A 20,495-nucleotide genomic window follows, 5' to 3' on the forward strand; every position below is an offset into this window, starting at 1 on the left:
AGGAGCATCCGGGCAGGAGAGGAAACGTTTGGGCCAGGGCTGTAGAGAAGAAAGGAGTAGGAAGAGGAATTTTGGAAGAAAAATGTAAGAACTTGGGGTTGGAAGTGGGGGATGAAGGGAAGAGGTATAAATCTAGAAGGACACCCAGGCCTGTGGCCTAAGGGATTGGGTGGATGGCAGGTTCCGCCCTAAGATGGGGGCATAGAAGAGGAACAGGATTTGGAGAAAGAAGTCAAGTTCCATGTAGTGTGACTGGTGCTCTGCTGGCAGCAGCGCCAGCTAAGCCCTGTTCCAGGTTCAGGAGTCACAACTCCAAAAGAATTTAGAGACAAGAGGGCCAGGAGGAATAAGTAGTAAAGTTTATTAAAGAGAAAGAAAGAGAGTACACTTTAAAGAGTACCTGTTCAAGGGAGAAACATGCACTGAGTGAATGGTTTGGTTTGTTTTATAGGAAATCTCGGTGGTGGCAGCTTTCCATAGTAACTTTTGAACACTAAGGGCTTACATGGTTTGCATTAACCAGGTGCTAGCATTGTTTCAGGAAGTGGTAATACTGATGCTTGTGGCCAGCCCATCAGGTATCAAAAAATTTTGTCTTTGGGCAGATGTTTAACAATGTTTATGACCCCATGCTTTCTGTCATTAACTAAGAGTCCATTTCAGGCCCATGATTTTACAAGCTTTTATGGTTTGGAGAGGTTTTGGGCTTTAGGGGAAATTTTTGTTTTAGGGAGTTTGCAGTTTGTGTTTATTCCTTTAGAGCCAGAAAAGAAGGTAGGGACTTGCAGTTGTCTAGTACCTGTTTTAGAGCTGGACAGGAAACCAAGGACCTGCAGTTATCTATTAACTCTTTCAGAGCTGTATAGGAAACTAGGAACCTGAAGTTGTCCTATATTACTCTGTTTCTGTAGGACTTGTTGAGTGTGAGATGCCTCTGGGTGATTCTCTGGTGAGAAACCCAAGAGGTCACTGAATAAACATGTCTGGGAAATCTGTGTTGGGGACAGGCATCTAGGTCGCTTCAGCAGAAGTGAGAGACCCATTGGGTGACAGTGGCAGACTTTGGGTTACTCGTGGATCGTTGGGATGCTGAGAACATTGTGGGAATCAATGAAATTTGGGAAACAGGGGGGGTGTTGGAAGACCAAGGGAGATTGTTGAAGACAGTGAAGGCAGGGAGATACCAGTTGGTGGAAAATACAGAGGAGGTTTGGGGTTAGCACTATTCAGCAGAGGGTCAGATGAAGTCTTTGGAGATCTTTGGAAACACTGATTGGGGGAGTCAGCGGGTATTTCGGGGATCATTGAAGGGTGGCTGGAGATGTCATGGGCAGAGACTTTAGGATGTCAGTGGGACACACTAGGTCTGAAAGGTCAAAAGGTGCATGTTGGGAGTCTAAGGGGCACTTGGCGTCAGCTATGACGTCATGGAAGGTCTGGGGTACAAGCAAAGCCTCTTGCAAGTCCCCCCGTTGCTAAGCAAACGGCTCTCAAGGCGCTATTGCTAAGGGCTTGGGCTTTCCGCCTGACCACGCCCCCTTTCGCCGCCCCTGGAATCAACCCCAGTTCGGTCTCAAGCTCGAAGGCCGCGCCTACCTTTTAGCTCCACCCACAGCCTCAGAACCGTCACCAGAGCGACCGCCGGAGCTCTTCCCACCTACCCACCCTGTTGCCTTCGAAGAGGCGTCGCCCGGGCAACGGCCCCACCTTTTCCGGTGCGGGCTCGCGGCTTCCGGCGGGGAGCCCGGCGGCGGGCGGCGGTGGGGCAGCGGCGGGGCCCGGGGGGCGCCCAAGATGGCGGCGGGCGGTGCAGAGGGCGGCTCGGGCCCCGGCGCCGCCATGGGGGACTGCGCTGAGATCAAGTCACAGTTCCGCACCCGTGAGGGCTTCTACAAATTGCTCCCCGGGGACGGCACCGCTCGCAGGTCGGGTCCAGCTTCCGCCCAGACCCCGGCACAGCCGCAGCCGCAACCGCCGCAGCCCCCGCCCGGCCCTGCCTCCGCCTCCGGCCCCGGCGCCGCGGGCCCCGCTCCGTCCCCGCCGCCTGCAGGCCCCGGGCCCGGGCCCGCGCTGCCCGCCGTGCGCCTCAGCCTCGTGCGCCTCGGGGAACCCGACGGCGCCGGGTCCGGGGAGCCGCCAGCCACGCCCGCGGGGCTCGGCGCGGGAGGCGATCGCGTCTGCTTCAACTTGGGCCGAGAGCTCTATTTCTACCCAGGCTGCTGCCGCCGCGGGAGCCAACGGGTGAGCGGCCTGCGTCGTGGGACCCTGGGTGCTGAGAGGATGAGGGTCTCTGAGGCGATTCAGGAGAGCTGAGAGGTTCCCGGCATTGATAAGGGGCCGAGGGAAGGCCACCCTCAATGTGGTGGACATCCCAGGGCATAGGATTCTGGGAGGTGATGCAGATTTCTAAAAAGTGGATGCCGGTGATGGTGGTGAATCTTCATTTGATGTGCGATCCCACCGGGTTAGGCATGGGGGTTTAGGGGTGGGAGGCAGTCTGGAGAGGAATCCTGAGGTGATGCAGGCTCAGAAGTGATGGAGAACCCAGACATATTGGGTTGCAACCTGGAGATGATGGGGGGAGGGGGACATGTCTTGAGACTTGGAAAGTCCTGAAGTGAAAGGGAGTCAGGAAATTATGGGGAGCTTAGAGGTAATAGAAGTACAGCTAGAAGAAATTGGGGTTCTGGAGGTAATGCAGTTTCTGAAAGAAATGAGGATCTTTGAGCTGTCGGAAGATCTGGAGGTGATGAGAGGGCCTTAGTGGAAAAAAATTGTCCACTGTGGTGGGTGTCTGTGAAGTGGTGTAGGGCCCGGAGGGGGTGAAGCCCTTGGAGTTTATGGTAGTTCTCAGAAGTGATGGGGATTCCCACACTGAGGAGAGCCTGGAAGTAATGAATGTTCCTAAAATTTGGAGGACCTTGAGGTCTAATAAGTCACTGAACTTTAGGGTGACTTGAGGCTTAAGGACTCCAAGGTGAAGGAGTTCCTAGGATGTTAGGCTTTAGAGTCCTGGGAATTAGGGTGTCCCTGAGGTTTTGGGGAGCTGGAATATCATGGTGCTAAGGCTCAAGGGAGTTGCTGAGGTTACAGAGCCAGGCTGGAAGGGGATAATAGCTCAGTGACAATGGGGACCTTGAACGCTGATGTTATGGGCCTGGTGTCCCTGAAGTTGGGGGTGAGGGCAGGCCCAACTTTGGGGAGACACTGTGGTCCCCTTGTGGGAAATCAGGGAGGGAATCCTTCCTGTCTGGTTTTTCCTTTCACTCTCTCTATGATTTGGGTCCCCCTTCCTGTCTGTGGTTGTGCCCTCCCTCCCCACTTCCCCATTCACCTACCCACTTCTGTTGGGGATAGAACCCTCCTTCCTCTTGGTGGTTTTCCCCAACCTCAACACCCTCTTCCTTCCTCTCAGTGGCTTAAACTGTTAACCCCTTTTCTCCCATCACTCAAGTCCATTGACCTCAACAAGCCAATTGACAAGCGGATCTATAAGGGTACCCAGCCCACTTGCCATGACTTCAACCAGTTCACTGCTGCCACGGAGACCATTTCCTTGCTGGTGGGGTTCTCGGCCGGCCAGGTGCAGTACCTGGATCTCATCAAGAAGGACACCAGCAAGCTATTCAATGAGGAGGTGATTGTGGGCCCCAGGGCCCAAAACAATGCCTCCTCCCCACCCTACCCCACCCTACCCCACCCACCAGTGTTTGCCAGGGAACTGCATCACCAGGGAAGCTGTGTCAGGTGCTTCTATGAGCCTGAGAGGGACAAGATGAGGGACAGATGGGAGATGGACCGGCAAATAAGTGGACCGGAATGACAGACAGTAGCTGGTGTGATGGTGGCTCATAATTATGGTAGCTGCCTTGCTATGTGGGAGCCCTGTGGTGAATGTACTGAATATGTTACTCCTTGAGTTCCTATCACCTGATGGGAAAAGAATTTTGAGGCCCATTTTGCAGATTAGAGAATTGAGGCTACTCAGTAGCTGGGATTAGTCTGATTCCAGAGCCTTTGCTCTTCAAATTCTGGATTCTGTGGGTTTGGATTCAAATCCCCCTCCCACTGCACCATTTTTGTGCTGACTTTGGGAAGTGACTGTTCCTCTCTGACCTTCAGTCTTCCTCCTCTGCAAAGTGGGACTTCTCATCCCTACTTCACAGGGCCGTTGTAAAATCAGACATGGAGATTGCTCGGTCCTGGGCCAGCTTGGCCCAAGAGGACATGTCAGCACATCATCTCCACGGGTAGGGACTCCCCTCAGCCTGTATCACTTTCTCTCTGGTCCAGAGGACGTGTTCCATTAAATGTTCTTAGAATGAGCAGATGACTGAAGGGGAATGAGTGGAACATTGAACGGATTAAAAATGCATTGGTTTATCCATCCAGAACATATGTTTTGAGCCTTCATTGAGTGCCAGACCCTGGGATACTGTTCTGGTCATTGGGGATATCACATCCCAGTGAACAAAACAGACAATAGTCCCTGCCTTAACAGAGCTTTCAGTCTAGCATCATGAGGGTGTTAAGCAGTTACCAAATAAGTTCCTATCTGCTGTGTGACAGAAAGGGGTGAGTGCCATGTAGGAAACTCAGCCAGGAAGGGGCATGGGAGTGCCTGGCAGCTTTTAAATAGGGTGGTCAAGAAAGGCCTCACTAGGAGGTGAGGCTGAAATAAAGATCTGAGGAGCTGAGGAAAGTCATCCTGGGGAAAGGGAACACCTCGTATAAAAGCCCCGAAGCACGATAATACAAAGGCCAAGTGGCTGGAGTAGTGTTTGAGGGGAATAGGAGAGTGATAGATGGACTCTGAGAAATAATGGAGAGGGACCAAATCAGGTAGGATCTGGAAGGTCGTGGAAAGGACTTTGGCTTTTACTCATAGTTAGAAGCCTTTGGAGAAGCCTCTTCAACTGAGGTTCCTCATGTGAACCCTAGAGCCCAGAAATGATTTGAGTGACTGTTTTCTCAGTTTTTATAAGGATAGGAGTCAACTAATTATGTTGTAGGTGCCAGGCTAGAAGATAATTCATTATATCCATTGGATGTTTAAAGGGATCAGAGCTTAAGTCTCTCTGGAACCTGGTAGCCAAAGCCTCCAAGAGTGTGCCGAGTGGGACAGTGACGCGTGCTGACCTGCATTTTAACCAGAAATCTTGGTAGCTCTGCAGAGAGCAGTCCTTCATGTGGAGACCTGAAGGCCACTTGGGAAGCCTCTGCAGGATGGATGGTGGCTGGGGTCTGGGTGGGAGAAGAGGTCAGATTCCAGGTCGTTTTGAAGGCTGAGCACACAGAATTTATTGATAGATTGGATGAGAGTGGTGAGGAAAAAGGAGCAAGGATGCCTGGAAGGTTTTTGGTCTGAGCAGCTGGAAGGATGGAGTTGCCACTCGTTCATCCAGGAAATATTTTCGAGCCAGCTTTTGCGTACCCTGTTTTGTGTGCTGAGTATGGAACTGTGAGCCAGATAGACAAAGTTCCCTTCCTTTGTGAAGTGATAGCCTATGAATAAATGTTCTGCCTTAATCCTGACATGATGAAATGGTAGAGAGGGTTAGATAGATAGAGGGCATTCTCTGGAAGGACAAAACCATCCCCTCTCCAAAGATGGGACTCCACAGAGTTCCAGTGGCCACTTGACAAGCTGTCCTTGTTCACCTGTCTTCCCATGACCCAGCATCTGTCTGTTTCCCTTCAGTTTGGGGACTTCACGAAGAGGGTGGGTGTTCTCGGCCCTGGGCCCTGCTTCAGGGGAGACTGGGGAGGAGGAGGGCTGTGGGGGGCTTGTAGCTACCTCCCAGCCCCAACCTGTCTTCCCTGGCAGCGGCTGATCGACAAGACCAAGGTGACCTATCTGAAGTGGCTGCCTGAGTCGGAAAGCCTGTTCCTGGCCTCACATGCCAGCGGCCACCTGTACCTATACAACGTCAGCCACCCGTGCGTCTCGGCCCCACCCCAGTACAGCCTGCTAAAGCAGGGAGAGGGCTTCGCAGTCTACGCGGCCAAGAGCAAGGCACCCCGCAACCCCCTGGCCAAGTGGGCGGTTGGGGAGGGGCCGCTGAACGAGTTTGCCTTCTCCCCCGACGGCCGGCACCTGGCCTGCGTCAGCCAGGATGGCTGCCTGCGCGTCTTCCACTTCGACTCCATGCTGCTGCGCGGGCTCATGAAGAGCTACTTTGGGGGCCTGCTCTGTGTGTGCTGGAGCCCTGACGGGCGCTATGTGGTGACCGGTGGCGAGGACGACCTGGTCACCGTGTGGTCCTTCACCGAGGGCCGTGTGGTGGCCCGTGGCCATGGCCACAAGTCCTGGGTCAACGCGGTGGCCTTCGACCCCTACACCACGCGGGCTGAGGAGGCAGCGGCCTCTGCTGGTGATGGGGAGCGAAGCGGTGAGGAGGAGGAGGAGCCTGAGGCCGGGGGCGCCCCAGTGTCCCCACTGCCTAAGGCCGGCTCCATCACCTATCGCTTTGGCTCGGCCGGCCAGGACACGCAGTTCTGCCTGTGGGACCTCACTGAAGACGTGCTTTACCCGCACCCGCCCCTGGCCCGTACCCACACCCTCCCTGGCACCCCCAGCACCACGCCCCCAGCTGCCAGCAGCTCACGGGGTGGAGAGCCAGGCCCTGGCCCCCTGCCCCGCTCGCTGTCCCGCTCCAACAGCCTCCCACACCCGGCAGGTGGTGGCAAGGGGGGCGGCCCGGGTGCCGTGACAGAGCCAGGTACCCCTTTCAGCATTGGCCGCTTCGCCACCCTCACACTGCAGGAGCGGCGGGACCGGGGGGCAGAGAAAGAGCACAAGCGCTACCACAGCCTGGGCAACATCAGCCGGGGTGGCGGCGGGAGCAGCGGCGACAAGCCCAGTGGCCCTGCCCCCCGCAGCCGGCTGGACCCGGCCAAGGTCCTGGGCACGGCGCTGTGCCCGCGCATCCACGAGGTGCCGCTGCTGGAGCCCCTGGTGTGCAAGAAGATCGCCCAGGAGCGCCTCACTGTCCTCCTTTTCCTTGAGGACTGCATCATCACTGCCTGCCAGGAGGGCCTCATCTGCACCTGGGCCCGGCCCGGCAAGGCGGTGAGTGGCTCCCCCGGGACCTCGCAGGACCCTTGGCCCAGGCCTTTGTCACCAGCACAGCTTCAGCCCAGGGGGATGAAAGCTCAGAGTCGGAGGACAAAGCCTCTGCAGTGTTAGAGGACGGGTTTCTAGAACCCTGGGACATGAGTTCCGGGAGGTGAGGTCAAGTATAGAAGTGGGGTGGGGGTGGGGGTGGGGGTGGGGGAAGGCAGCATGGCTGGGTCTGGCTGCTTGTGACTAGAAGCAGTCTGTATTTCTAGGGCAAATTGGTTTTTAAATGGTGAAACTTTTGAAAATACTGCGGGCCAACCTAAACACATCTGTGGGCAGTTCTGAGTCTGTGGCCCGGCTACCATGTGGCATCCCAGCCAGTTGCTGGAGGCCCAGGCCATGGCTCCCAGATAACAGTCCTGCTCATTTGGTCTCAGGGCAGTCACTGCCCCTCTCTGACCTCCACCCGTCATCTTATAGGAGAGAGCCTGTGAGATGGCTGGCAGGGGTGCACCCACCTCCTAGGGTGGCTGTGGGGTTTGGGAAGATCATGGCAGGTGAAGCACAGGGCTTGACACCTTGGAAATTCGGGAGTGCAGCACCTCAGCATTTGGGCTCAGCTTCCAGGCTGGCAAGTCTAGGGCTGCAGCTTTGCTCCTTGGAAGAATGGTTTTAGAATCTTAAGAGTCCTGAGTCACAGTTTCAGAGTATCAGAGGCAAGGGTGTTGGAATACCGGGGCCTTTGGGAGCCCTGAAAGAACCCCCTCCTCTATCTCCCTAGTTCACAGATGAGGAGGCTGAGGCCCAGACAGGGGAAGGAGGTTGGCCCAGGTCACCCAGCAAGGCAGTGGTAGAGGTAGGACTGCCCCTGAGATTTTTCTCCCCCAGAATTCAGCACCGTCCAAGTCAGAAAGAGACCTCAGTTGCCCCCCTCACCTCCCCATCCCATCCTAACCCCATCTGTTCTGCACGGGATCAGCTGAGGACTTTATTAGTATGAAGTACCAACTGCTAGCCAGGAAGCCTAGAGCAGCACAGAGGCCGGGGGCGGTGGGGCGCGGATCTGGTGGCGCCCTGGGTGGTCCCTAACCCTCCCCTCTCCCCTCATCTTCCCAGGGCATCTCCTCCCAACCAGGCAACTCCCCGAGTGGCACGGTGGTGTGAGACTATGGACGGGCCTATGCCCCCACTGCCTGGCCGTCACCCTCCCCACTGAGCTCACCGAGCAACGTATTAACAAGACTAACCATGACGATGGACCACACCGCCCCCTTTTCCCTGCACAAACTTGGGGGTCAGAGGGTCCCTCTGCTGGCCTAGACACTGGGGGTGTGTAGTGACCTGCGTGGCCTCAGCCTTGTCCCTGCCCACTGCCAAGTACAATGACCCCCTCTGAAACGTCAGTGTTACCCTCATCCCTGTCCCCAGCATGTGACTGGTCGCTCCTGGGTGAGGATGTCCCCTGACCCATGGGAGTCCAGCTCTGCAGTGCGCCTCAGCCATGGACAGGGCAGGGGGTCCGCCCCTCCCCTGGCCCCGCCCCTCCTTCGCTATTGTCTGTGCTTCCCCAAGAGTGTTAAATTATGGAAGCCCCTCGGGGCCCTCCCCACCGTCAGGACCTCTTATTTATACTAAAGTCCCCTGTTTTCACAGCCGCGGGCCCAGCGTGTATGTTCCCTTCATGGGGGTGTGGAGGGGGCGGGTGTGCTGCGCCTCCTGGGATGCATGCACCTTAAGGCCCTGCCTCCGTCCTTAGCGTTGCCGGGAAAACCTGAGGCGGGGGTGGGGCTTGCTGAGGCCACCGCTGGTGACTCCGTGCTGGTGGTCCTGAGCAGGGGCACACCTTCCAGAACCCCTCTCCAGAGCCCTTGGCGGGAGTTTTTAATGAGTTCAAGTGCCCAAACTGTCCGAATGAAACATTCCAGATTTTTTAAAGGGCCTGTCCAGTTGGGGGTTCCTCAGGCATGGCTTGGACTAAAGATCTGAGCTGCCCTGAGGACCAGTCTTCCCCCCTGTGCCCCCAGCCCACCCTGGCCGGAGCCAGCTAGAGTCCGTGAGTTCCTCTCCAGAACAGTCTGCCCCTGGGAAGAAGGAGTAGGACCCCCTCTTGACTGGTTCGCTAGCTGCAGGGAGCTGTGTCTTCCCGCTCCGCCCTCCACCCCCCGAAATGTTTCTGTTTCTAATCCCAGCCCGGGCAGGAATGCAGCTCTCCGGCCAGGGTCCAAGGATCTATTTTGGGGTCTCCGTTGCTTGGGAAGGGCTTTGCTGCCCCACCCACCTCCCCCAGGTTTTGGCCAGTGGGTTACTCCTGGTTCTGGCTCCTGAGGGCCTCCCCGCCCATTTCTCACCTTACCACCCCTTCCTGACCGCCTGCAGGCGGTGTGAAGCCAAGTCCCGGAGGGCTAAATTTAACTGTCCCAAAGTTGGAATCTATGGCTGAGTCACCCGAGAAGCTGCCCTGGCCTCCAGCCCCCCTTCTTTGGCCTCAGCCCCCCTCCCTCCACCCCTGCCTGGGGTTTGTGTTTGTGTATGGGGGGGTTGCCTGGATCACTCTGGACCTCAATTGGTCCCCTCTAGAGAATGGGCGGGCTCATCTTTGGCATCTGTCACACCTGTAGTTTTCCTCTCCCCTTTTTATTGGGGGAAGGGTGTAAGAATGGTGATTCCCCCCTCCCCCATTAAACTGAAGGGTTCAGAGGGGCCTTGGAAGGAGGGAGTTGTGGGGGGCTGGCTTGTGAGGGGTTAAGGCTGGGAGGCGGGAGGGGGGCTGGACCGAGGGGGTGGAGAGAAGAGGAGGAGGTCTCGGCAGCAGAGAGAAGTGGCCAGAGAGGCCTAGGGGACAGCCAGGGACAGGCAGACATGCGGCAGGGGCCCTGGGGCCTGGACAGGGGCTGACGTCCCGGTGACGGGAGGAGCCCGAGCCCCCAGCCCGGGGAGGGGGTCATGGTGCTGCCTGCCCGACATGTCAGCCGAGGTGCGGCTGCGGCGGCTCCAGCAGCTGGTGCTGGACCCCGGCTTCCTGGGGCTGGAGCCCCTGCTCGACCTTCTTCTGGGCGTCCACCAGGAGCTGGGCACCTCCGACCTGGCCCAGGACAAGTACGTGGCCGACTTCTTGCAGTGGGGTGAGTGGCTGTCTGCCTGGGCCTCCCAGGGTCAGAGACAGGAAATGGGTTGGGTGCAGGGGTCTGGCTGTTGGGGGACAGGACGGACAAAGGCAAATTGTCCAATGCATGGCCCTAGAGCCTGGACATGGGTCTTGGGGTGCTGTGCCCTTCCCCATACCCCTGGCAGGGCAGGGTCAGCAGAGGCCGGGGCAGCCATGACACGGAACCATGGCTTGGCAGCATCAGGAGCCATGGAGGGCTGGGCTGGGCACAGCCTCCCATGGGGCCTTTACCCCTACCCAAGGCTAAGCTGGGAGCCCCATCTCCAAAATGGGTCCTATGGCCCTCCATCGTGGTTTCCCAGAGCACGGACAGGCGGAAGGGACAGTGTGGGGCAGCTGCCAGGGGCGCGGCCATCTGGCAGGTGTTCGGCGTCAGCCTCTCCAGCTGCCCCAACAGGTGCCCAGGCCCTGGGAGGGTGCGGTGACTCAGGCTGGCCCTGGGGAAGAACCAGCTCTGCAGACAGGCGCCACCCAGCAACCCCTCTGTCCCCAGATTGAGGAGGGCCACTTCTGTCGGTTCCATGTTTTCCAACATTCTGATCTCTGCTAGCCTGCCTGAGCCATCCCGTTTTCCACTAATTCTTGACCCCTTTAATCCTCCTAGTTGAGGACCCCCAACCTTCCAGGTCTCCCCACAAAGCCCATTCTTGCAAGGTCTTTCCAGGCAGGCCGGGTCCGGAGAGGAGATGCTTCAATTTGGCTGCCCCCCCGGCACCCCCACCCCCCACCCCCACCCCAAGCCCAAGCCCAGGGCACAAGGTCACTCTAATCTCTGCCTGTGTAACATCCTGCCACTGTGTCCCCCCATCTGTTTGCCCTGCAGTGGCTCGATTTGGGTCTGTGTAGGTCATAGTCTTTCTGTCATTGTCTTTCTGTTTCCTGTCACTCTCCCCTCACCCGTATCTGTCCCCTTCCATCCCAAGCCCCGCTTCTCTCCCTCCTCCCATTTCACAGGGGGTAGCCTGGGGTTGGGCCATTCAGCCTCTGGAAGAACCCCCCCTACCTCCCCCGAGCCCTTAGTTACTCTCCTAGCCTCCCTTTTGCAGAGGACTAAGCTTGCCTGGCAGGGTAAACTGAGGCCTAGGGTGGGGGCGGGGGTCTGGCTCTCCTGTAAGGAGCGCTCCTTTTGTGGCCTGAGCCCGAATCCTGCGGCCCCTCCTCCGCCCAGCGAAGGGGGAGAGGGCCTGGGTTCCCGCTGCCTTAAAAGGGCTCAATGTCTTGGCTCTCTCCTCCCTCCCCCGTCCCTGGGCCCTGGCTGCTGCTTCCCTGCCGGCCCATTCTCCCTGAACCCCGCGGGGGCCATCTCTCCGCTCCAGAGCGCACCCTATATCCCCTGTCTCCCATCCCTCCCTGCATCGGGCATCCCTTAGCCTGCTGGCTTCTGGGAGCCCAGGCCTCCCCTTCCCATTGCCTCTGAGTCTCGGGGCCTCCATCCCTGGTTTATCGCCTTCCCTGCCACCCTGTTTAACATTCCAAGCTGCTTGACTTTGGTTTCCCCATCTGTAAATACGGGGTAATACAAGGCCCTTCCTGGATTTGTGGAGAGGACTGGCCGGCCCTCCTACCAGTGCCTGGAGCCCTGGAGCACTGGCTGCGTGCCCGGCAGCTGGCTCTTCCTCCCCCTTTCCTTCTCCTGGCCTGCATCCCCAAATCCAGTACTTCCCAAAGTATGGTACAGGAGGCACCTTCATGTGAATCTGGAGGTTCTGGGTGGAGATGTATGTCCCCAGTCATAAGCCAAGACTTAGCTAAATAAGAATCTTGGGGTGGGGCCCGGGGACCCAGCATTTTAAGGCTCACCTGGCATAGAGGGAGGATTTCATTTCGTTCTCAGGCCCCTCTCGCCTCCTCCTGTTTGTTAACCGCCCTCTCCATCCTGCACCCACTATAGCCCTCTGGCCCCATACCCTGACCCCCAAAAGGGCTTCCAAGGCATCCTACCTCCAGGGGGTGGGGAATTTGGGGTCCCCTGAACCTCACACAGTGGACTATATGGGGAATCTTGTGATTCAGAGATCTTGTGCAGCCGAGACGGGGAGACTAGGGGGGCAGAAAGAGGGACTTCCCCACCCCTTCTCTAGCCTCGGTCCTAGTGATCCCCGGTTCTCGGCCCCTTCTCAGCGGAGCCCATTGCGGCGAGGCTTAAGGAGGTCCGACTGCAGAGGGATGACTTCGAGATTCTGAAAGTGATCGGACGCGGGGCGTTCAGCGAGGTGAGCCGGCAGCGGCGGCGGGAGCTCGGCTGGGCGAGGGAGAGCAAAGGGACTTGGGGCGGGGCCTTAGCAATTGATGAATGGCTGAGACGGGCTGAGGGGGACGGGCTTGGGACCAGTGGGCGGGGGCTGCTGCGGGGAGCGGGACCAGGGATGGAGGCCGTCCTGGCGGAGCCACTGTGCTTCCCGGGTCACCCCGCAGCCCCGCCCCCTTCACCCGGTTTGACCTTTAGGTAGCGGTGGTGAAGATGAAGCAGACGGGCCAGGTGTACGCCATGAAGATTATGAATAAGTGGGACATGCTGAAGAGAGGCGAGGTGAGGGCCGGGGCTGGGCGTGGGTGGCGGTGAGGACCTGGCCCCTCAGCCACCGCCTCAGCAGCTCCGGCTGCCCCGCAGGTATCGTGCTTCCGAGAAGAGAGGGATGTGCTGGTGAACGGGGACCGGCGCTGGATCACGCAGCTGCACTTTGCCTTCCAGGACGAGAACTACCTAGTGAGCGCGGGTTGGGGCGGCCGGGAGGAGAGCTGGGGGCCCCCGGGGCTGCCAGTTGACCTAGGATCGGGGGCGGGGGCGGGGGGAGCTGGCCCGGGAATGGCCCGAGGGGGGATGGAGGGTGGCTCAGGCTATGGTAAGAACGTGCCTCCGCTGGCCGGGGGCTACCTCAGCTGGGCTGGGAGGAGTTATCCGCTCTTTCCCCGGGGCCAACCTGGAGGTCTCTTGGGGGAGCCCCTTGCCCGCATGGGATGGCTCCCCGGGCTGTCCGGGTCACCGGGCAGGAGGCATGACGGTCTATACTCTAGGCCTTGGGAGGGCTCTGGGGGCTCTTTTTCTCCGCAATGTCTCTGGGGGAGTGAATCTGAGTCCAGTGAGATCTGGAGACAACTTTGCTGGGACGTGTCTTGATTTCCACTGGGAGGAGATCTCTGGGGCCCCCGCGGGGCAGGGGCTGTGGGGTCTCTGCCCCGAAATATGGTGTCTCCGGGAGACTTTGCCCGGGACGACCCGCGAACGGCTCCGAGGGGGACCGCCAACCCCCACGCACACGACACGCCCCCTCCCAGTACCTGGTCATGGAGTACTACGTGGGCGGGGACCTGCTGACGCTGCTGAGCAAATTTGGAGAGCGGATCCCGGCCGAGATGGCGCGCTTCTACCTGGCCGAGATTGTCATGGCCATCGACTCGGTGCACCGGCTGGGCTACGTGCACAGGTGGGCGCGGCGGGGGCTGAGGGGCGGGACCTGGAGAGGGAGCGCGGGGAGCGGGGGGCAGGGCCTGGGGATGGCGTCAGAACGACCCCTGAGAAGGTGGGGCCCCGGATGGTGCTGCGCAGAGGCACCCATCGCCCCTCCCCTCCTGGCCCCTGCCGCAGGGACATTAAACCCGACAACATCTTACTGGACCGCTGCGGCCACATCCGCCTGGCCGACTTCGGCTCCTGCCTCAAGCTGCAGGAGGACGGAACGGTGAGCCGGCGCGCCCGGGGCGGTGCGGCTCGGGCCACCCTTGCGGGGTGGGGTCAGGCGCGGGGACTGAGAGGTGCAGGGCGTGCAAGAGGCGGGACTAGGCTTGGAAGCGTGTTGGGACTCAGGCGGAGGCAGAAGGAGGAGGCGCGTGGCGACCCATGTGTGCGGGTGGGGCCGGGTTGGCGGGTAGGGCTAAGAGCCTGGGGTGGGGCCAGTGCCTGAGGGCGGGGCCCGAGCCTAGATCTGGGCCACTTGGCGCAGGTGCGGTCGCTGGTGGCCGTGGGCACCCCGGATTACTTGTCCCCCGAGATCCTGCAGGCCGTGAGCGGCGCGTCGGGGACGGGCAGCTACGGGCCCGAGTGTGACTGGTGGGCGCTGGGCGTGTTCGCCTATGAGATGTTCTATGGGCAGACGCCCTTCTACGCCGACTCCACCGCCGAGACCTACGGCAAGATCGTTCACTACGAGGTGAGCGTCATCCGAGGATGCCCTGCACGCCCTCGGCACAGAGCTCCCAGGCCAACATCTCCCCCTTCTGGGCAGGAGCACCTGTCTCTGCCGCTGGCAGAAGCAGGGGTCCCCGAGGAGGCCCAGGACCTCATCCAGCAGCTGCTGTGTCCCCCGGAGATGCGGCTGGGTCGGGATGGCGCTGGCGACTTCCGGAAGCATCCTTTCTTCTTCGGCCTCGACTGGGATGGACTCCGTGACAGTGCCCCGCCCTTTACGCCGGACTTTGAGGGTGCCACCGACACGTGTAACTTCGATGTGGTAGAGGACGGGCTCACTGCCATGGTGAGCGGGGGCGGGGTAGGTACCTCCGATCCTCTTTCCCCTCCTCTGTAAAGGCCGGACCCTCAAGGCATCCACTGCCCAGAGAACCTGCTCATCCAGTGGGGACCCAGCAGTGAACTACACTCATAGTCCAGTGAGGGGCAGACCCATCCCTAGAACGGCCAGGGCTAGGATGGAGAGTCCAAAGGGAATCCTGACCCAGCATGAAAGGTCCTGGAAGGCTTCCTGGAGGAGGGGACTATCTGAACAGAGACCCTCCTTTCTTAAGCCATTTCTCTCTCAGTTCCCTCTCAACAAGTAGGGGCTGGGTGCTCTTGTGCTTGGCAGCGCTGGCAACACAGCAGTGGCCCGGTTAGCCCCAGTTCCTGCCTTTAGCCACTGTCTAGAAAAGTATGGGGTCAGACTGTGGCACGCAACCTGTTCCAAAGGAAGGCAATAGGGTACAAGAAGAGGAAATGATGGAGGGGCCCCGTTAGATCAGCCCCAAGTTGGGGTGGTTGGCGGTGGGGTTATTTAAGCCAAGGCTGGAAAGGAGCGAGGGACCCGTGTCATACCTGTGCTTCTCTTCTGGAGGAGACGCTGTCGGACATGCCGGAGGGTGTGCCGCTGGGTGTCCACCTGCCTTTCGTGGGTTATTCCTACTCCTGCATGGCCCTCAGGTAAGCTCCGTCCCTTGCTGCCCCATGAGGCATGGGATGGGGGTGCCGGCCTCTGGAGGCCCCAAGATGATGCTCCCAGTTCTGGAAGTCAGTCTTGGAACCTTTAAAATTCTAGATTCAGTTGCTAAACCTCCCAGCCACCAGCCTCAGCCATCCAGATTCTTTCAACCTTCAACTTCTAGATTCCTAGTTCTCCACTGTGGAACTTTAGACTCTTAGAAAATAAGGATTCTAGAATTTTACAATCTTAAGAGGTCACAGACTCATTGAGTCATTCACATAAGCATAAATCCTTTAAGAAACATTAAGTACACAAATGATGCATTGCTTTTGGCAGATAAATGAGAGGATATGATGAGGAAGCTGGGCCATCACCCATAGTAACAACCATGAGAATGTGCTGTTTCCTAGCCCACTTTTATTACTGGATAATGGATTGTAAACACCATTCTTTATCAATCCTGAACTATGACATGCTTCTGAATTACTACTGGGTAGTTCCCTACTGAATTTATTTAGCCTGTTCTCTCTATTAATACTCCAGGCTGGAATGAAGAGCCAGCAAGTCAGTCTTGGTGCATGTCCAGGATAAGTAGGTTCTTGGGACACATTTCCATGAGTGGGGTTGCTGGGTTGGAGACATCTACTTTTTTTATTTTTAAATACCAAAAAAACACCAAACAAATGCAAATATTCGGGACTTTTTTTTTTTTTTTAATCCCTTTAAAGGGGACAACACCTTCAACACCTTTTTTTAACACGGGCAGGCACCAGGAATCGAACCCGGGTCCTCTGGCATGGCAGGCGAGAACTCTGCCTGCTGAGCCATCGTGGCCCGCCCAATATTCAGAACTTTTGATCATTCCGTTCTACATATATAATCAGTAATTCACAATATCATCACATAGTTGCATATCCATCATCATAATCATTTCTTGGAACATTTGCATCTGTTCAGAAAAAGAAATGAAAACAAAAAAATTCATACATACCATACCTCCCACCCCTTCCCCTCACCAATCACCAGCATTTCACTCTAAATTTAACATTTGTTCCCCCTATAATTCATCTTTATTCCATATGTTTTACTCGTCTGTTGATAAGGCAGATAAAAGGAGCATCAGACACAAGGTTTTCACAATCACACAGTCACACTGCGAAAGCTATATCATTATACAATCATCTTCAAGAAACATGGCTACTGGAACACAGCTCTACATTTTCAGGCAGTTCCCTCCAGCCTTTCCACTACATCTTGACTAACAAGGTGATATCTACTTAATGCATAAGAGTAACCTCCAGGATAACCTCTCGACTCTGGAATCTCTCAGCTATTGATACACTTTATTTGAGACATCCACTTTTAATGTGACGTTCTATTCCTGGGGTGGGTCTGTTCCCCTCCTAGCAGCTGTGTATGACAGGGGAGTGTTGATGTTTATAGTCGCAGTCTTGGAACTAAACCCAGTCTTAGACCACATCCTGGGAGGTGGCCAGAGCTGGAGGGTTGGTGGGAATCATTGGGTCCAAAGGTCACACAGTGCTGAGACAGGCAGACCCTAGGTGGCAGCTCATAGGAGAACAAGGTCATGTGAGAGGAAGGCCTTTACTGGCCAGGAGGACCTGTCAAACCAACTTCAAACCATGGGGTCCTGGGGTTTGGCTGCCTCAAGCTCCATGCCACACCCATGCTAGGGAATCCTGGTTCTAAGGCCAGGGGGTGGGCAGCCTCCTGGGGGAGGGCTGGCTCTCCCTCCTCTCTCTTCCCCCAGGGATGATGAGCTCCCACGCCCCACACCCATGGAACTGGAGGCTGCGCCGTTGCCTGAGCCACATGTGCAAGCTCCCAGCCTGGCACCCACTGCACCGCCACCAGAGGAAATAGTAAGCTGGAGGAGGGGGTCAGGGACAAAGAGGGGAGAAAAGGTGAGAGCCTTCAGGGATGGCGTGTGTCATCTCTGGGCGCTCATTTGACAGTGGCATACAGAAAACAAAATGAGGAGACAAGATGACTTTAGTCTGAGGTGATCCCTCTGAAGACTAACGCTGGCTTATGATGACATTCATGGGGATGGGGGAAGCTCTAGGGGGCTGTTATCTTGGAGAGGAGCCCCAGAGAAGGAGTCAGGCATGGGAAGAAAAGGGCCAAGGTTCTGAGACAGAACCTCGAGGTTGAAAATCAGCAGGTTTGTTGTTGACCCTGAGAAGAGGGCAGCAAGGCTGAACCGCTGGCTGAGTGGGGAGGGGAGGCTGGCGGGACCAGCAGGAGGTCCACCAAGCAGGGCCTCTGCAGACCAGGCCTCCTACTGAGAGCACTAGGAAGCTGGAGATATTTTGAGCAGGTGAGGGCCATGGTCAAGTTAACTGGGTGTTTTAGGAAGAGCCTTTTGGTTGCTGTGTGTAGGGTGGATGGGAGGAGTCCAGACCAAAGGCTGGAGACCAGGAAGGGCGGCCAGCCAGTTGGCAAGTGTTGGGCCTTGCAGGAGCTATGGGCATCTCAGAGATATCTGGGTAAGGGAGCGGGGAAGGAGCCGGATCCGGAGTGCTCTGGCAGCCCTATAGCCAGTTCCCATCTGCAGGCGGAGGTGGCTATCCCGGAGGAGGCCGAGGTGACGCTGCGGGAGCTCCAGGAGGCGCTGGAGGAGGAGGTGCTGACTCGGCAGAGCCTGAGCCGGGAGCTGGAGGCGATCCGCACCGACAACCGGAACTTCGCCAGGTCGGGGCCGGGGGTGCGGGAGCCATCGCGACCCGGAGCAGCCCTTTTCGCCGGGGTCCCCGACGGGCTCACGGTCCTTACCTACCCGCAGTCAACTACGCGAGGCCGAGGCCCGGAACCGAGACCTGGAGGCGCACGTTCGGCAGCTGCAGGAGCGGATGGAGATGCTGCAGGGAGAGGGAGCCGCAGGCGAGTTCCCCTTCCGCCCCCTTTCCCGAGGGCGCCGAGGGAGGTGGGCACGGCGGGGGCGTGTGTTCGCGCCTGGGGGAGGGCGAAAGGCCCAGTTTGGGGCACGCCGCACCACCGCCTCCTCGCCCTTCCACGCACCCTACGCCTCTCTCTTCTCCTTCCAGCCGTCACGGGGATGCCCAGTCCCCGGGCCACGGATCCACCTTCCCATGTAAGACCCCTCTCTTTCCCCTGCCTCGAGCCTGCTGCCTCCCTCCCCGTCCAGATTTAGGGTTCAGCCTGCCTCTTAGGGGCTCCGAACGAGACGCCCTCCGTTCAGCCCCCCATCTACTGGATCAACCTCGGTCCAAGCCTCTTAGCAAATTCAGCCCCTGTATCTCCCCAGCTCCCCGCAACCTCGACTTCCCTCGCTGTCTCTCGCCCCCCGCCGAGGGCGGCCGGGCCGGGCTGGGCTGGGCTCCGATCGGGTCACCTGTCCCTTCTCTCTCCAGCTAGATGGCCCCCCGGCCGTGGCTCTGGGCCAGTGCCCGCTGGTGGGGCCAGGCCCCATGCACCGCCGCCACCTGCTGCTCCCTGCCAGGGTACGTCCGGCTGCCCACGCCCGCCCGCCCCCGCGCATGGGCCTAGCTGCCGCACCCCACGCCGCCTTTGCTTGGCAGCGCCTCTGTCGGGCTCGGCCCACCGCCCGGAGGGAGGGTGCTCGGTCAGCCAATCAACAGGGCCGCTAAGAAGTAGCCAATGAGGAGTTCAGACGGGATTTGGGGCTGGCGAGCAGCCCTACCATAGCGGTCCTCGTTGTAGGGCGTGGGGAAGGGGGGCTGGGGAGGGCGGACTGTGGACACACCCACCAGCGCAAGCGGGCGAGCCTCACGAGCCAATCAGAGGCGCAGGCCGTCCGACGCCTGGCACCGCCCGATTCCTGACCCCGCCCTCTCACCCACAGGTCCCTAGGCTTGACCTATCGGAGGCGCGTTCCCTGTTCCTGTTCGCCGCTGCTCTGGCTCCTGCCGCCGCCCTGGGCTGCATTGGGCTGGTGGCCCGCGCCGGCCATCCCTCTCCGGTCTGGCGCCGCCTCGCAGCCGCCTTCGCCCCCTGAACCCTAGAACCCCAACCGGTCCTCCACGCGGGGCCTGTCGGAGGGCTGGGTGACCCAGGCACAGCCCAGAAGTCACTTCTACCGCCTCCGGGTTTGCGGCCGGCCCCGCGCAGTCTCCGCCCCACCGCCTCCCTGTGATCCGGGCCCGCCCCCTGGCGGCCGGGGAGGGAGGGGCCGGGTCTGCGGCTGAAGCTAGAGCTCGTGGGAGGTTGGGAGCCGGGAGTGCTGCTGCTGCCGGGGAAGCGGCCGATCACCTCCGCCAGCCGGGCTGCGGCGTGGACGTGGACGGGCAAGGTACCCGTCTGGAGAAGGCACCAAAGGCCGGGGCCGCCTTCCGCCCTGCACGCGTCGCCCCTCCCCCCGCCATCGGCTCGCAAACCACAAACCCTCCTAATGCCCGAAGGCTCTGTCCTCCCGGAACGTTCTTTTCCTGCGGCGAACGTCCGGCGCGCGTCGCTCTCTTGGGGGCCTTTGCCTCTGCCCGTCCGGCTCTTTCTGGGGCTCCCGCGCCCCTCTCCTCACGTGCGCTACTCTCGGAGCCACAGCCGGCTCCGCCCGCCTCGCGGTTTGGGTATTTATTGACCTTGTCCTGCGACTCGCTGACAGGCTCCAGGACCCCGGCACCCAGTCCACGTTTTGGATGCACTGAGACCCCGCCATTCCTCGGTATTTATTGTCTCTCCCCACCTAAGACCCCACCCCCGACCCTCGCAAATAAAAAGCCCTCTCGTCTGCCCAAGGCTTTGGCATTCACCGCGTCCGCCTTGCTGGCGTTGTGGGCGGGAGGCTGCTCAGTAGGCCAATCAAAAGGCGAGGAGCTAGCGGGACCAGAAGCCTACGAATCGGGGTTGGGGGGAGGAAACGCCAAAGGGCGGGGTTTCTGCATCCCGCCAATAGAAAAGGGCGAGTGGGCAGCCGGGGCCACCGCCCCCCGCCCAGCTGTGGCCCAGCTGTGCTACCCCTGGCCCCGATCCCTGGGAAGAAGGGGGCTGGGCCGTCCACGCGCACGGCCCTCCTCTGCTACCGCGCCTGCGCGGGCCACGCGCATCCGCTCCAGGGACGTCAGCTCGAGAAAAGTTGCCACAAACTTTGTAGCCCGTTTCCCCCGCCCCTCCTCCCCGCCAGGCCCGTCCC

General features: G+C 58.9%; 2 protein-coding genes across 12 annotated transcripts; both read left to right on the plus strand.

The window, feature by feature from the left end:
* Window positions 1–1,766: 1,766 nt before the first annotated feature.
* DMWD (DM1 locus, WD repeat containing) lies at window positions 1,767–8,715 on the plus strand. Of its 3 annotated transcripts, XM_077131397.1 has the most exons (6): window positions 1,767–2,241; window positions 3,455–3,637; window positions 4,167–4,250; window positions 5,828–7,072; window positions 7,845–7,919; window positions 8,180–8,715. In XM_077131397.1, exons 1-6 carry the CDS (start codon window positions 1,795–1,797, stop codon window positions 8,225–8,227), a joined length of 2,082 nt encoding a protein of 693 aa, XP_076987512.1. In that variant the 5' UTR covers window positions 1,767–1,794; the 3' UTR covers window positions 8,228–8,715. The 3 variants fall into 3 exon arrangements, with proteins under 3 accessions (XP_076987512.1, XP_076987510.1, XP_076987511.1); XM_077131395.1 differs by lacking the exon at window positions 4,167–4,250; XM_077131396.1 differs by lacking the exons at window positions 4,167–4,250; window positions 7,845–7,919.
* A 37-nt stretch (window positions 8,716–8,752) lies between these two features.
* DMPK (DM1 protein kinase) lies at window positions 8,753–20,101 on the plus strand. Of its 9 annotated transcripts, none has more exons than XM_077131406.1 (16): window positions 8,753–10,185; window positions 11,874–11,932; window positions 12,351–12,442; window positions 12,676–12,759; window positions 12,841–12,936; window positions 13,506–13,654; window positions 13,816–13,909; window positions 14,171–14,377; window positions 14,453–14,716; window positions 15,275–15,360; window positions 17,133–17,244; window positions 17,940–18,076; window positions 18,168–18,265; window positions 18,430–18,476; window positions 18,757–18,846; window positions 19,209–20,101. In XM_077131406.1, exons 1-16 carry the CDS (start codon window positions 10,007–10,009, stop codon window positions 19,359–19,361), a joined length of 1,947 nt encoding a protein of 648 aa, XP_076987521.1. In that variant the 5' UTR covers window positions 8,753–10,006; the 3' UTR covers window positions 19,362–20,101. The 9 variants fall into 9 exon arrangements, with proteins under 9 accessions (XP_076987521.1, XP_076987520.1, XP_076987514.1 ...); XM_077131405.1 differs by having other exon boundaries at window positions 18,761–18,846; XM_077131399.1 differs by lacking the exon at window positions 11,874–11,932.
* Window positions 20,102–20,495: the final 394 nt, after the last annotated feature.

The sequence above is a fragment of the Tamandua tetradactyla genome, chromosome 16 (genome assembly GCF_023851605.1).
Source record: "Tamandua tetradactyla isolate mTamTet1 chromosome 16, mTamTet1.pri, whole genome shotgun sequence".
Lineage (NCBI taxonomy): Eukaryota > Metazoa > Chordata > Mammalia > Pilosa > Myrmecophagidae > Tamandua > Tamandua tetradactyla.